This window comes from Anser brachyrhynchus, assembly GCF_964034855.1.
Source record: "Anser brachyrhynchus genome assembly, chromosome: 5".
Lineage (NCBI taxonomy): Eukaryota > Metazoa > Chordata > Aves > Anseriformes > Anatidae > Anser > Anser brachyrhynchus.
In genome coordinates, this window is record NC_137699.1 from 63637004 (window position 1) to 63652639 (window position 15636).

Here is a 15636-nt window from a genome sequence, read left to right on the forward strand (position 1 = left end):
TGATTTCACAGAAAGGGCATTGTGTAGATGTCTGTGCTTAAGAGGAAAAAAGTCCTTTGTTTCTGGGAAGTTCTTGATAGAAGACAGAACTTCAGGGGCAAAAGAAAGGGGGAAGCAGTTCAGCAAGGTCAGGGAGGGGGTAGCTTGGCACAGACAAAACAAGAGAAGGTTAGAAATGGCTTGATGGTGAGAAATCTGAATTTGAATGTAATATAGCGAGAAGACGCTTGCACGTTGAGAGGGAGGGCCATGTACCTGAATGCAATAGAAGAACGTTGAATATGAAGTTTGTTTTTTTTTTAATCTTTTTGTAGCATCAGCAGACATGGCATCATAGAATCAAAGAATGGTTTGGGTTGTTCCACATGGGGAACAACGATTTACTTTTGTAACAGGTTTCCCAAAAATGTGGTGACTACTGTTGGTGACCACCTGGCCTTACCTCAATTTTCTCTTCCCTCAGTTAGTAAAACTAATCTGTTTTTTGTATATTTTCCTAATTTATTTTATGTGACAGTCTTCTCTAGACTCTTCCAGATGCTTTTTTTTTGTATCAAGAGGTTAAACATGGCAGTGTTTGGTAGAGAGAACCTAGCACTATCTACTTATGACATTTAATGCATCCCACAATGAGAGTTTCCTTTTCTGTGAGAGCATCCTCAGTTGGCAGAGGTTACCTGTGATTCACTACAAACCCCAGAGGCTTTACAGCAGTGCTTCAGCCATGCCAGTTGTTTCCCTGTTTGCATTTATTCATTACATGATTCCTCCCCACTAAATGTTGGTGCTTGAGATTTTTTTTAACCGTTTCTCAAATTTTTAATTCTGATCACATCCTCCAAAGTGCTTGTTGTCTCTCCAAGGATAGTATCTACTGATTTCAGAAGCACACTCTCACTCCATTACTAATTTCTCAGTGAAAATGCTGAACAGAACCACACGTAGAAAAGACACTATGTATCTGCAGGCTGCCCTTTTCCCCTACTAAATAGCAAATTTCTGATAGATACTCTTGTTTTCATATTTTCTTTCTGCATTTTCTTTTACTTCGTGAGACAAAGTCCTTCACATCTGTTTCATGTTTCAGTGCACCCAGCAGGGCAGTTACTCTGTTGAAAAAGAAAATTCTGATGTTCAAATGCAGCCCCTTCTGCACAAGTCTGCACTATCTTCTCGTGTTATCCTCTTGGTAATTACAAAGTGGGTGGCTTGTTCTTGTGCTACCCCAGATGACCAGTCAGTCCGCCAGGCTTTTTTGCCGCTCTCAGAGTTCAGCCTAGGTGCTGAGTTTGTCCTTCCTGAGGTCCTTGGTCGTCCTCCAACAGCTTTGAAAATAATTGTTACTGAGGCCTTGGGGTTTGAGCCAGTTCTTAAGTACTGTGAAGTAAACTTTTGGGGGGCCTGCCGACATGAGTATATGTAGTCAGAATAATGATTAATGTGTTTTTTATCTGCTTCTAGCACAAGTTTCTACCCCAGTGCCACTAACTGTGCTAATCATGCAGTTCAGATGAATTTTCACTTCTGTCAAGCTGGGGTCCTAGCCATTTGTTTTCCCAGTTACCACATTTATTGACTTCTCTCGTTGCCTTTGTGTACTTTGCATTGGTAATCGGATTTGCATCTTAACCTTTAAGTTTCTTTCTTCAGGCTTATCCTGTGATTTTCTCTTCAACCTCGCACCCTTGTTTTCATTTTCTGTATTGTATGTGTGTGATACTTAAGGTTTGGGGTGGAAACAACAAATACCCACCTTGTGATAGCTTGGAGAGGGTTCACAGAGAACTGTACCCCTTCTCTTCCAGTGGCAGCATCAAATGAAGCTAACGGAAGCCAAATTAAAAATAAACAGTGGGTAACTGGCCTGGGATGTTTTGCTGTGGGGAGTTACAAATGCTAGGAATTACACGAGTTCAGAGGGGAGTCTGGGCAAATTTATGGAAGATGAATCCTCTGAAGATCACTAAGAGCATAGAACCCCTGTCTGGCTCGGCAGGTTTCCAAGCTGAAGAACCTTGGCACCTGGCAGAGTACTTGGTGCAGTATTACATTGTTTTCATAGGCTGACAAGTTTTTAGAAAAAATTATGTCACTTTATAGAGTCTGTTGGAAGTAGGTGTTAGTATAGGCAGACGTTTGCTTGAACCAGTAGAGCTGTTCCTTTGTAGATCCTTGATTCGAGTGTCTTTGCTCTGTTGTGCAGTGGTTTCTCTCAGTGGAGCTGTCTGCTGTTGTCTTTTTTTTTAAGTATCCTTTCAAAACAGCTCGATCTTATGAACTCTTCTTTCTCTTCATGGAATTTCTTCTTATGGGAGGTCCTTACCTATGAATCCTCATCAATAAATTCAGTCTCTTTAAAAAAAAAATAAATTGTATCCTTATTCCTTCCGTTGTTGAGACTCCTGAATGCTGTCATTTTCCTGTCACTGTTAGCAAAATTCCCTTCCTCCTTCAGGTTGTCAGGAGGCTCTTAACTTCACATTTTCTCAGACCTAGATTAGCTACTTCTTGAGTAGCTTCTTTACTCTGAAACAAAAGTAAGTCCCAATGCCTTCCATGAGCTGCCTGTTTACAAAGCAGTATGCTAACATAAATAGCCAGCAGATAAGTCCCACAAAATACAAGATTTTGTGCTAATTCAAGTTACTTAGAAAATATGACTGCCTTTTTTTTTAGTTTTCCCTCTTCTGACTTGCTTGGGGCTTAGCAGGCTTCTGTAATAACATTACTGTCTCTCTAGCTGTCATTCCTGAGCATGCTGTATCTGTCTATTTATGGTATTCCAGTCTTGCCAGTTGTCCCACTTCAGCTCTGTGCTGCTAATTAAAAAATAAAGAAAAACTGAAGTTTGAAAGTTTCAGGGGTGGAAGATGGCAGGAATGAAAACTGGTTCAGCCAAAAAATAAAAAATAAATAAACAAACTAAGCAAGGGGTCCAAAGGAGTGAGTTAAAGGGGAAAATGTAGTTGAAGCTGGGACATTCTCCAGCGTCCATCACTGCAGGAGTGGTGACAGATGTGGAGCAAGCAGAGAAAGCCATGGTTAGAAATTCCTGTATGCTTCTAGTAATGGAGATAATTTCTTTCTTCAGTTATTTCCCCGAAAGTGCACCTGGCTGTATGTTATCAATAACACCTTAATGTCCTTGTCAGGTATGTATAAGCAGAAAAAAAAAATTAAATGATTAAAATTAACATTCAGTACAATGTCTGTTCATCGCAGTGAAGTAGAAAACTGTACATTATTTCTTGTGTTTGTATAGAAAGTTTTGCTTCATGTTTTAATTTGAAAAATTTTCGTAGATAGGGCTTGATAACACTGCTGCATTACCAAAATGTAGCTGTTTGACAGCATGTTCGGTATGAACCAGAGTTAGAAAATAAATACACCCTAAAAAAAATAAAAATTCAAGTTAAAGAACCGTGAGGTGGCTGTGAAATACTACCAATCCATCAGATGGATCCTTAAAAAAAAAAGAAAAAAAAAATTCAGCAGTTGTCGTGGAATTTCTAGGCAGGAAACAGAGGTAGCGTGGCATGCAGACTAATTGCAGGGTTGTGCCTTTGAACGTACAGGGTTTTGTGTAGCACCACTTTTACTGATTTATAAAGATGTCCTGATAAAATGAATTGTTGCTGTATAATTACGGCCTTCCAAAAATGTGTACATAAAACTAACTTTCAGAGCTTTTTTTAGTGTTACTGAAATGAATTTTGAGTTGAATGATGTGTTTTCTCTATATGCATTATTATTGTTGTCTTGTTTTATTTTTCTTCATAATTGGACTTGAAATATCTGACGCATGTGGTCCATTTTTCTAGAAGGTAATTTTCTATACATATCTTTCTCTAAAATGTACGTTCCTCTGGCGGAGGTGTGTGTGCCATATCAATTCGTGCTGTTCTCTTTTACAGGGAAAACGTTCCAGCTCTACTCCCATAATTTAATAGCTTTGTTTGAACAAGCCAAGAAAACAGGATTAGCTGCTCATATTCAAACCCATAGGTTTCCTGACAAAATATTACCAAGGTACAAATCTTTCACTTACAATTATTAACAAGTGACAATTTTCTTGAATGCTGTTGAACTGGTAGCGTGAAAGGCCCTTGGCATCTCTTGTTGATGCATTTTTTGTACCTGTTATTCCAGGAAGTTTGCCTTAACGACAAAGATTCCTGATACGAAAGGATGCCACAAATGCTGTATAGGTGAGTAGGCGTTCAGTTTCACAGGTTTTTTCCTGGTCTTTGTTGTTCAGGCATGGCATGTCTTCAGCTCATTGCTTTTTAATAAACTTACAGTTAGTCCACTGTTCAGAAAACAGTATGACTACAATATTTCTTAATGTTGTGCTTAACTAGTGCACAACTTCCCTTCGAATTATTGCAGGGGATCTTTATGCCGGTCAATGGAAATGATAACACAGGCGTTTTTGGTATCAGCTCTTAACCTAGAAATGTTGCTACCTAGAACAAGATCCATTGGGAAACCCTGGAGAATGCCGGTAGCATGCAGCTGACGTGTTGCACGCTGTTTTTGAGAGCTGCCAAGGGTGAATCTGAAGCTCTCAGTGAATAAGTAGATGTTTGGGATCACTGGTTTCAGGCTGCCACATGAGCCAGCTGGTTGCTGTGACATGCAGGCTGCCTGCGAGTGTCACGCTTGGTACAGAGTCCCGGACTTGGTGCCGTACACAAACACCCTTTCTGGTTTGTCAGTTTGCCTCGAGCTTTGACCTAGTCCAATTTTTAGGGAGGCTAATGTGAAAATAATATTTTCCACAAAGAAAAGGCTGGGCATGAATAAAAATGATGTCAGTATGGGGAGGACTGATGCCATTTCTCAGCGTTCTAAGTACCCACAAAAAAGTTAAAGCTTGTGAAGTTACAAACTTGTCTTTGGCTTCGCTGACTTTCAGGAAGGTTTGGGTTTTCTACAGAACACGTCCTTTTGAAAACTGGCCCCAGTGCTGTGTGAAATTGTATTTTACACTTTTGCTTAAGCAAAATACAAAGTACCTTGTAGCAAACTTGGACATCCTGTTTAGCTCATCTAAAGTGTCTACAGTAGTCATATTTACAAAGTATTCCTGAAATCAGGCTGGTCTTTTATCTAACTGAGGAAAACAAAAAAATCATATTGCGTTAGCTGTCAAAGCTCACAGGAAGTTCTGGGGCATCTGGACTGCTTGGGAATCTTTTTGGTGTAAGTCACAACGTGACCCAGACCTTTCACTCCCCCTCTTCACTCAGCCCCAAGAAGAAGGTGTTATGACTTTTCTGGCCACTCAGCGTGTGGCCTCTTTACTGGAACTTAAAAAATGCCAGTGGTTATTAATTACAAGGGTAATTTAATTTATCTGGAATGTAGCACAATATTAATCACGGCAGATATTTGAATGGAAATCCAGAAAACAATTACCAGTGTCAAAGTGAGACTGTTTCTGTAGTTATTTGCAAAGATATCTGCAATTTTTATTTTCAAGTATTCATTGAGCTTCCTGGACTTAAATTTTTTATTTTTTTTTCCTGTTTATTTTATATAGTAAGAAATCCATACACAGGACACAAGTACCTCTGCGGTGCCTTGCAGTCTGGAATTGTTCTGCTACAGTGGTATGAGCCAATGCAGAAATTCATGTTAATAAAGGTAAATAGATGTTCTAAACTAAAATGAGATTATTTTGCATCTCCTTCTTACCTGCTCCAAGATCTTAATTGTTGTATGGTTGTTGAAGTAACCTTTCTAGAATTCGTAATGGAAAGTACATCCCAGGATAGTCCCATTTGTGGGTTCTGAGCACTTGAATTTCTGGCTTGACACACGTTGACTCAGAAAATCCGGTGACTGAATCAGTCAAATGTTGGATCAAGCCCAGTACTAGCAATAATGGACTAGCGTGCCTCTGCGCAGCCTAATGTTGCTCACAGCTCATGCTGTCTTAAAAAAAAGCACTCCTAGTAGCAGTGAAACACTGTTCTGTATCTTGTACGCTTCGTGCATGTCATTTTAGGCTTCTTTCTTCCAAGGTAAAAGGAAACTTTTTAAAAATGCTTTTTTTTCCCCTTTTTTTTTTTTTTTCTCCCTCAGCACTTTGATTTTCCTTTGCCAAGCCCTTTGAATGTCTTTGAAATGCTAGTGATACCAGAGCAGGAGTACCCGATGGTCTGCGTAGCTATCAGTAAGGGTGCTGAACCAAATCAGGTAGTTCAGTTTGAGACAATCAACTTGAACTCTGCTTCTTCATGGTTTACAGAAATTGGTGCAGGTAAGACTCTTGGTCTATCTTGCAGCTATTTTATTGTCTGGTAACTGTTGAATATCCCTTCCTCAGAAGTCATTTGGAAACCCTTTATGCTAGGCAAAATGATGCAGCTTCTCTATATAAAGCATATAGAAGCCGATCCCAAGTCCTTGTGATGATTTGCCAACCTTACTGTAAACTATCTTAAAAGACTTCATTTTTAGACGCATCTTTTATTAAACTTCCTTAAATAGTAATGCAGACCCTGCTGATCGAGTTCTCATTTGTGGTTGCATACTTTTTACTGGGGTCAGCCTTAATGCTCTTTCCCCTTTTTTCCTGTGTAAAGACTCACATAAATGCATTCTTGTCTGTCCTCCAGTCCTTGGGGGAGGCTTGTCATCTTCAGCTGGCTATTAATAAGTAGAATGTTTTGTTTTATCTTCAAAAGCTGGTTGATATTTTGCAGATGCTTTTCTTTGCTGGCTTTGTTGGATGCAATTTTTAACCTTTAGATACAGCTGTATTGAGAAATTCATTAAGAAAAAGTATGCAAACTATTAAATTCTAGTTTAATATCAGCACAATAATCTTTCCCGATGTGAATTTAAAGGAAAAGAACATTTTTTTAGGGGCAAAGATTCCCTTGATGATTCCTTTTGTTCATTAGCATGCCCCTTCGTGAAGGAAGCTGATTTTCTGTGCTGAACTGTAACATAAAATCTATTTTATGCCAATAAACAGTAGTGCTTTCATATTAAATACATGCTTTGAACTAAGAGGTTTGTCCTTAGGCCCTGTTCTGCTCCTATAACATTCTGAGATCATGCAGCCTTAAAAATATAAAAGAATAAAAATATTGTAGCTTGCAAAATGCTCGTAGCATACTGAAAATGCTGTACCCATTGGCAAGAGGATGGGGGGATGGCCGAAATCAGTGTTACGATGTGATATATAAACTAATTCCTTTTCTTTTTCACAAGGCAATCAACAATTAGATGCCATTCACGTAACACAGCTGGAAAGGGACACTGTCCTAGTCTGCCTGGACAGTAAGTAACAAGCGACTCTTGGGCAACTTACTACCTCTTGCTAAACATGCTTTGCCACAATTGTTGATTTTAACTCTACCATAAGTTAATTTTTTCATTACTAATTTGTGTTGTAGCATTTCCTAACAGATACAATTCAAATAACTGTTCATTGTGACTCCTGCAGTTCCACTTTCCCTCTTCATGTGTTTCTCACTCTTGTTTCTCTTCACTCTTCACTCTTGTTTCTTTCCAAAAGGAAATGTAATGCAGCATTACGGATGAGAATTCAAATACACGCCAATCAGAAATTTTCAGAATTTCTTTGGAAAATGTGACATTTGCCTGTTGCGTATGCCTAGCAAGATAAAAGGCTAACCCTTGCATCTTACACAATACCAGTAACAATGACTTGTGCGTCAGAGGGTAATACCTCCCTGGGAACTCTGCAATGACTTAATCAGCCTACGTTTCCAACCTTTATGTTGCATTCACATTTCTGCACTAAGTTTGTTTTCAGGAAGGCCATCAGTAAAGTCTAAAACCGTACAAAGTCTATAAAAAAGTTCTGTGTGTTTATTTTGAGAGAAGGTGCTCTTGGATTAGTTTTGGGCAAACACCGTAGCTGTCAGATGTGGGCATTTTTTGTATCTGAAAGTTGAAATTAGTGTTTCATACTTAAAGCCATCAGTAATCCTATTTGGCTGTGGGTTTTAACATTTATTTTTCTGCTTTTCTTGAGAATTCGTGAAAATTGTGAATTTACAAGGAAAATTGAAGTCAAGCAAGAAATTGGCCTCTGAGCTGAGCTTTGATTTCTGCATTGAATCAGTGGGTAAGTAATTTGCTTCTCTGTCAGCTCTCAAGAGCTGAGTATGGGGGGAATGAGTGTTGAAGGGATTTTAATAATCTAGATTGATCTAGTGCACCCTGTGGGGCCTGACACTAAAAATTGCTTGCGTCAGGATATTGTGAGCAGTTTCTTTGTCTACGCTGGCGTGTGTAAGAAAATAAGCCAGTTGCCAGGTAGGGTGTATCCATTGTGTGTATGTTTCCATCTAGTGTCATTTCGGTTTCTGTAAGCAAGATCTATCATGATTTGATTTTAAAAGGTTGAATAGTAAGTTTAAGAATTCAGTATTTCAGAAACTGAACTCTTACCTGGAATCAAAATCAGTGAAGACACAAAAAGTGAACTTGGTTTTGTTACCGGTTCTGTACAGCTTGCATTTCTGGGTTCCTCACACATCTTCCTTTTCGAAGATTCTTGACAGAAGTATTTTGTATTTGACAGCAGGTGTTAAAGCAGTGTACAGTCTGTGTACAGCATCTTTATTAGATATGTCAGAACCACCCTGAAGGAAGAATTATGATACTTTTAATCAACCCTGTGATTCTTCCCTAAATTCTGACACGTTCTAATTAACTGCACTGCTTGTATCATACAGCGTCTCCTGCTGACACATGTATAACATGACTTGACCATTGCCTTTTCCTTGAACTCTGAAGGAATTCATAGACAGAGGCATTTATCTCGAAGTCTTGTGCTTACCAACTGACATTGAATAATGTGAGCAGTTCTTTACACTCCAAGCGGTCTCTTGGGAATTCAGGGTATTAAACAACTCTTCATTTTCTGATCGCAGGGTAGAGTGAGGAATAACAGGTGGAGATCAGTTGGCCGTTGTGAAAAACATTGCTCTTTGGGATTGTGTTGAGTGCCTTTGCTCTGTGTATGTAGCACAGAGCTAATACTGAGCAGATACAAAATGTGAATCAGGAATAGTAAAGGAAAACATGCAGGATTTAGGAAAACAAAACATTGTATAAACTACATTTCTGTAACACTGCTTAAAGAACACCAGGTTCTTCATCCAGTATTTTAAAGAATCTAGTAATTGACTCATTCAGAGCTGGTAGTTTTCCTCTTTTTGGCCCTGAATGGCAGACTCCTCCCATTTTTCGTGCTCATGTCTATTTTGAAGTAAATATAATCACTAAAATGGTTTGTAATTTCCAGCAACCTAGAATGTTGTGGTTGGCAGCATGTTTATGTACTTCCTGGTGTTTTTTTCCAGAATCAAACCATTAGGAAACTGAAGATCCAGAGAATAGAAGTGAAAGGGAGAAAAGTTTAAAAACAGAGATACCTATCTTGTCTTGGCAAACAGGGAATGTCTGAGTGGTGTCTGTAAAAAGTAATGTGTGCATCAGATCCAAATAGCAGTTTCAGTCAAGTTTTTCTACAGTGATTTTAGAGTTTTGTTCTGTCAGGAGGTGAAGTCTCACCATGGACTTCATTATCCACATGCTTCCCATTATCACTGTCGGTGAGAAATCCACGTTTCCTTGGTTCAGATAAGCCACACTTGGGTCTGATTTTTTTCCTCTTGCAGTGTGCCTTCAAGACAGTGTGCTAGCCTTCTGGAAACATGGCATGCAGGGTAAAAGCTTCAAGTCAGATGAAGTGAGTAATCTCCCAGCCTCTCCTGGTTTGACTTTGTCCTGTTCCTTATTTACTGATTGATCCTCTGGCCCTTCTAGCTGCTTCCCCAGTGATAATGTGTGTGCTTCACATTGTCATTGTTGCAGCTTGCTGGTTCTTTGTCTGATTTCCCCTCGTGTGTTGCTCTCAGTAAAGCTCACACACATGCTTTAAGCAGCTCTGTTTCCAAGAGTGTCATTCAGAGACTCCTAAACTGGTTCTGCACAGAGGCAGTACAGACCTGGTGTAAGCAGCATTTGGGTTTCCTGGATCTCATGAAAAAAAAACTAGTTGGCAGTATTCCCTTAAAAAAAGAAAAACAAACAGCATCCCTTTGGAAAATAAAAAAGTACCCTTTTTTCAAAAAGGACATCACCCTTTTCAATAGTATCCTGTGTAAAAATGCAGGGGAAAGCTAATCTCTCCATCTGTGGACCAAGATTTGATCAACATAGTCCATCTATGCCACCACCAAGTCCTCTAGACTGATAATGCTCTGCAATACAAAAATTATTTAAAGTAAGTTTTACTTGATGAAATGTAGAACACTTCTTTACTTAGTGTCGGTTTTATATGATTCAATCCTGTAATTTACACTATATTTGAGTTGTTGAAGAGACTGACCTTTTTTTGTCTTCTGGCTCAGACCAATACATTTCATTTTGCCACTGAAACGGACCTTAATATCTCCATTTTTCTACAGGTTACCCAAGAGATATCAGATGAAACCAGGGTTTTCCGCTTACTGGGATCAGACAGGTAATCACCTTGAAGAAATGTAAACCTGTTTTCTTTAAATCAGCTTTCTAACTCCCAGCTGGAACTGGGTTCCATCCCACAACAGATCCCTCTGTAGGCAGTCCTGGGGGAGACGGTAACACTGTTTCTGCCTGCGATAGCCAAAAATTTAATTAGTGATTTGCATCCAAAATTATTTCTAAGAGCTCCTGTAACTCTCCCACTAACTTTTCGCTGCAGAGATAGAAATGTGAACGCAAATGCAAGTGTGAGGAGATAAACTACAGAGAGGACAGCCATCTTTGGCGTGTGGTAAACCTGGTGCCCAGTGCACTTGTGGAAAGGCCTGCTTCTGGCTTGGATTTTTATGGTGACCAGACATTATCTTGACAGCAAATTACTTTTTAAGAAGTCTTTACTGCTCTGGACCTTGAGGCCTGGAAGTTGTGGAGCAAACTACAGCACTTAGAGGTTTTAATGCACAGTGGTCTAAATTCACCCCATTACTCCTAACACCTGTAGGCAGGAGGTAGCACACGCTGCTCAACCCAGGTTTGAATCCTTAGCAGAAGCTGCCCCGGTGTCGTGGGTCTGGACATGCGTCCTTGTGGTTTCTCAGACAGTCAGAGTGCCGAATGTGTGAGTAGACATGAGTCATGAGTCAAGAAAGGAGTTCCAATACCTGATCTTCTGCTCCCTCATTTGGCCTGCGGGGAACCTGGCTCTGACTCACTTTCTGTAAGTAAACCATAATTTTGTATGGTTACATTCTTGGATCCCCCATCCAGAAAGAGAATGAGAGAACAGGAGTAGCCTGTGCAGGAGACATCCGAAGTCTTTGCTGCGTACGTGAGTCACCAAGGGCCCATTGTGCTTGATCACTGTGGTTGGAATGGAGGGCCCTTACCAGAGCTGACTCTGAGATCCCAAAAATACAAATACGACGCAACCTCTGACAATGCGTCCTCTGTCTTTTCTGTCTGGTATCCCCCTTGTGCAGACAGGCAGTGGTGATTCCCTTCCCCACGATCCCCAGCAGAGCAGGGGGCATGTTATTACAAGAATAAGCTTTTGCTAAGGTCCACTGCTGTACAAATGCCGTTTTATAAGTTTCAGGCATGTGCTGCACCCCCGTCAGTGAATCTTTGTTGCGTACTGGATTTGGTACCTTTAAATGGCTCAAATTTGTCTCATTTCTCTGTTGGGCTGGTGAACACAGGAGTGTACTAAACATGTAGAGGGATGGAAAGCAGTGTCTCGTCTGGTTCAGTTTGAACTTCTGTGGAAGACGGGCACATCAATAACAGCTTGGCACTAAATACCAAGGTGTTTCTGAGGCTGGAGATAAGGTTGAAGTCCTGCTATGTGCGGGTTTGCAGAGAAGCCATTTTCTTCCATTCTTCTCATTGAGCTGCCAAATCCTTCCTTTTGTATTTTTGCATCACATCACCGTGTGGACAGAGCAGGAGTCTTTTTTATGACATACTTCTGAGTGAGATATGGTAACACCTTTTTGGCTTGGATCACTTAAGAACTACTGAGTTGCAGAAGTGAAGAGCAGGGACAGAGGCTGCTAAGAGTGAGACTTCATTTGAAAACCATCTGAGGAAGGTGATATGGGAGGAGAGTGTGTGCACTGCTAACCCTGAGATAGGCTTCCTTTGAGAAATCCAACTCAGATGGCACATTTGGCTTATTTGAAAAGCAAGTGGAAAACAAAAAGCAGAGAGAAACAACATAAAAATGACAGAATGTGGTCCTAGGACCTGGTGTAGGGAAATGCAGGAGCTAAGCAGCTGGAAAGCAGACAGGAGGTCAAAGGCCCACCGCTGTCAGCTGATGAGGTGACTGTCAGGGTTCGGCACAGCACAGATGTGTAGAAGACGCGGTCAACGTACCAAGACCAGGAGAGCAAGGTTTTCCAGAGGAGCATCCAGGACTGTTACCAGCAGGATGAAGGCTGAGAGGGGTTGAATGTTCCTTATGAATCCACTGGGTGACAAACATTTTTTGGGGAGAACTGTTTAGGTTAGCGGCTGATACTCACCATAAGACACAGGAGGTATAAACATACTCAGGCTGCGGATGATAGGAGGGTTGTGTCTCTTCACAACACTGTGGCTCTGAGATAACTTCCCAATAGAAGCAGAGGACATAGCTTATTTCAAAGTGGAGTACACCATTTTATAACATAAACATATACCATTTGTAACATATTACATGTCTACGGCTGACAGGGGTAGATTCTGGTTCAAGGAGCTGCTTCTATTTCTCTGTTCCTTGTGCCTTCTGCTTTAGATTTGCTACAGAAGGGGTGCTACAGGAGGTAACTGGTTTAAAGAATAAAATGCACAGAATATTTAGGAGTTACCTGTATCTCTCTAATCTTTAAAAACCTGTGAGCAACAAGATAGTTTAACTATCAAGGAGGAACAATGTACTTCATATTTTGCCACTAACGATTTTGGATTTTGTTTGTGTTTGATTGCAGAGTGGTAGTGCTGGAAAGCAGGCCAACAGAAAACCCGACTGCACACAGCAATCTCTACATCTTGGCTGGACATGAAAATAGTTACTAAGCAACAGTAACCTAACGCAAATACCAGTGAATTCACCACACGAGGAAAAAAGGAGCATTAGGAAACTCAGTACAAGCAGGACTGTGACTTACTGTTTCTTTTCTTGTCACCTAAATGATGCTGTTTTAGGGTGGAAATCAGTTCATTTTTGCAGCTGGGAACAGCTGGTTCTGTCTCTTGCCACTGTGTGGTTGGTTATATCAAGTTTGCTTAATAAAAGCTGAGAGATAAATAGCCCTTTACTCATTAGTTGTAGGGAAACAGAGCCTTTAAAATAATGTTATTCAGTAAAGGTGCCATAAACTGTTAAATATTTGACTTCCCTTGGATTTTCCTTATATTCTGTAGATACAGATATAGTGCTGGCTGTTTCCTTGTTTTATACTGAGTCTTATTCTTAATAAAAAAAGTTTTGTGTAGGAAGTGAAAGTATCTGCAGAGCTTTTTGTTTTTAAATCTGCCATTCAGTATGGCTTTGTATAATAGACTATTTAATCCTTATTTATTAATCTGCTGCTAGAATGGTGTAATGTATCTAACTTTTAGCAAAGGAAGGTTGCAGAGCAGCTTACAGGTTTTTTTTACAATTGTATAAAGATTTGATTATTCTTTTTTTCTTGTAGAGATGTAGTGCATTATTGAGGGGTATGTTACAATGTTGGTTGATCTTGTAAAAATGCAGTTTTGTACAACAAAGTATTTTGTATTGATTTTTTGCCTGCAGAATTGCCATAAAAGGGATTTTCTTATTTACTAGATGTAGGGTGTGTACACAAAATATAATATTGATATCAGACGTTGCTACTGGGTGGGTGTGTACAATATCCATATGTGTGTGTGTGCATGTGCGCATGTGTATTAAGTTGACCGGCAGTGTGTATTTTTTATATATATATATATATATTTATATATATATATAAATGTACAAAATATATATGCTTTATTTTCATAAATTAGGGATAAGCCTTGTGACGTGAAATGGAAATTGTACCTGGTCATCATCCTTAATGAATGAAAGTATCATGTATCAAACTGCCCATGACGTATAGTTTATTTATACTATTCCAAAGGGGAGCCTGTTAGCGATAACTGAACTTAGGAGCTTTTTTGTCTGTACAGTCATTCAGCTGTCTTCAGTCAGACAGTTGTTTGGAAATGGTTAATTCCCCAGCTGTGTAGTATAAATAAATATGATAAGAACCCGTATTCTATATTAAAGCTTTCGATCACCTTTTCCCTTTCCCTATTTTGTCATCTGCATTTTTCTTTCTCTTTTTATTTCTCCATTAAAGAGTCACATTGGTTCCTTTTGTCTTCCTCATTAATTAAAATTCCTGAGGTACCATGAAATATAAATATAGGCTGACTACAGGATAGCATCTGGTTTTACTACCTCATATTAACCTGCTAGCTTTGATGTAAGTAAACACAGTCCATAGGCAGATACAGTAACAGTTCATTAAAATTTGAAGGGAGGGTTTTTTAAATTAAATCCTACAGTCTGCTGCCATTTATTCAGCTCCTGTGATCTGCTACCCTGAGAAAGCTTCACAAGTCATTTTATTAAAGCATTAAAGGTAAGCGTGTTACGGCAGCTTGGCCTGTCTCAAGGTTTTACTGACAGAGCAGAACTGGGGTGGTTTGATCTTAACTCGCAACCTGGCGAATAGAGTGCTGGGTTATCTGCTTAGGCATCAGACTACTTGATTCATAATTTAACATAGATGGAATTAATTCATCACATGTGATGAATCAGTAATGTCGTTTTGTTACTAGGTACAGCTGGAGTTTTATGTTATTCTGAAAGTCTGGAAGGAAAAAAAAAGACAAACCTGCACACAATTTAGCATTTTATCCACTTAGCATTGTCATTCAAAACTAATTCTTGTTACTGACTTGATATTTAAATCAAGTCAAGCTTTTCAGTTCTGAAACCTTATCAAGGTTTAATAAATAGTAACTGTACAGATAGAACTTGAAAATCAGCCCACAAGCAATGTACTGAAAATGTTTTAAGTGGTCAGCTGTAATTGGATCAGCAGTGTTAAAAGAGACATTTAAATTTTGTTTTAAGGAAATTAAGTTCTCTAGTACTGACCTAGTCTATAGGTAACAATGATTGGTGACTAACTCTAAAATTGTATAACTCATAGACTACAACAACCTTGAAGAAAAAGTGAAGCACCAGGTATAGATGTTGTAGAACAAATGTTTTCACATAATTTACTTTATTCACTGCGGAAGGTAATTTTGGCTTCATCTTTGAAAAGACTTAAAGATCTCTCAAAGAGTAGAGAAATGTGTGAATAAAATATGAGTATTTATGGGGAATAACTGGAGTAAATAACTACTAGGTCAGGACACTGTCATGCAAAAATAATGAACTGAAAGTATTTTTCTTTGAATGACATGAATGACTGGTGATTTGCTGAATCATAAAAAAGGAATCTAGGAAAGCCCTCCTGTAATCAAACTTCCTTTTTAGCTGTTAAAGCATTTCTAATGGTATATTCTGAAATGCTTTATCTGGTCTGGTTTTATAGACAGTGGCATTTTTTA

At 39.2% G+C, this 15636-nt stretch overlaps 1 protein-coding gene across 3 annotated transcripts in view; it reads left to right on the plus strand.

Annotated features, from left to right (window-relative positions):
* Positions 1-14977, plus strand: part of MAP4K5 (mitogen-activated protein kinase kinase kinase kinase 5) — a 69389-nt gene extending 54412 nt beyond the window's left edge. For all 3 annotated transcript variants that reach the window (XM_080592669.1, XM_080592667.1, XM_080592668.1), the window contains 10 exons: positions 3092-3152; positions 3915-4029; positions 4150-4208; positions 5546-5649; positions 6091-6268; positions 7228-7296; positions 8018-8110; positions 9672-9742; positions 10464-10519; positions 12990-14977. In XM_080592669.1, coding sequence (XP_080448795.1) covers positions 3092-3152; positions 3915-4029; positions 4150-4208; positions 5546-5649; positions 6091-6268; positions 7228-7296; positions 8018-8110; positions 9672-9742; positions 10464-10519; positions 12990-13077 — 894 coding nt within the window. In that variant the 3' untranslated portion in view covers positions 13078-14977. The remainder of the gene's footprint in view (positions 1-3091; positions 3153-3914; positions 4030-4149; positions 4209-5545; positions 5650-6090; positions 6269-7227; positions 7297-8017; positions 8111-9671; positions 9743-10463; positions 10520-12989) is intronic.
* The last annotated feature ends 659 nt before the right edge of the window (positions 14978-15636 follow it).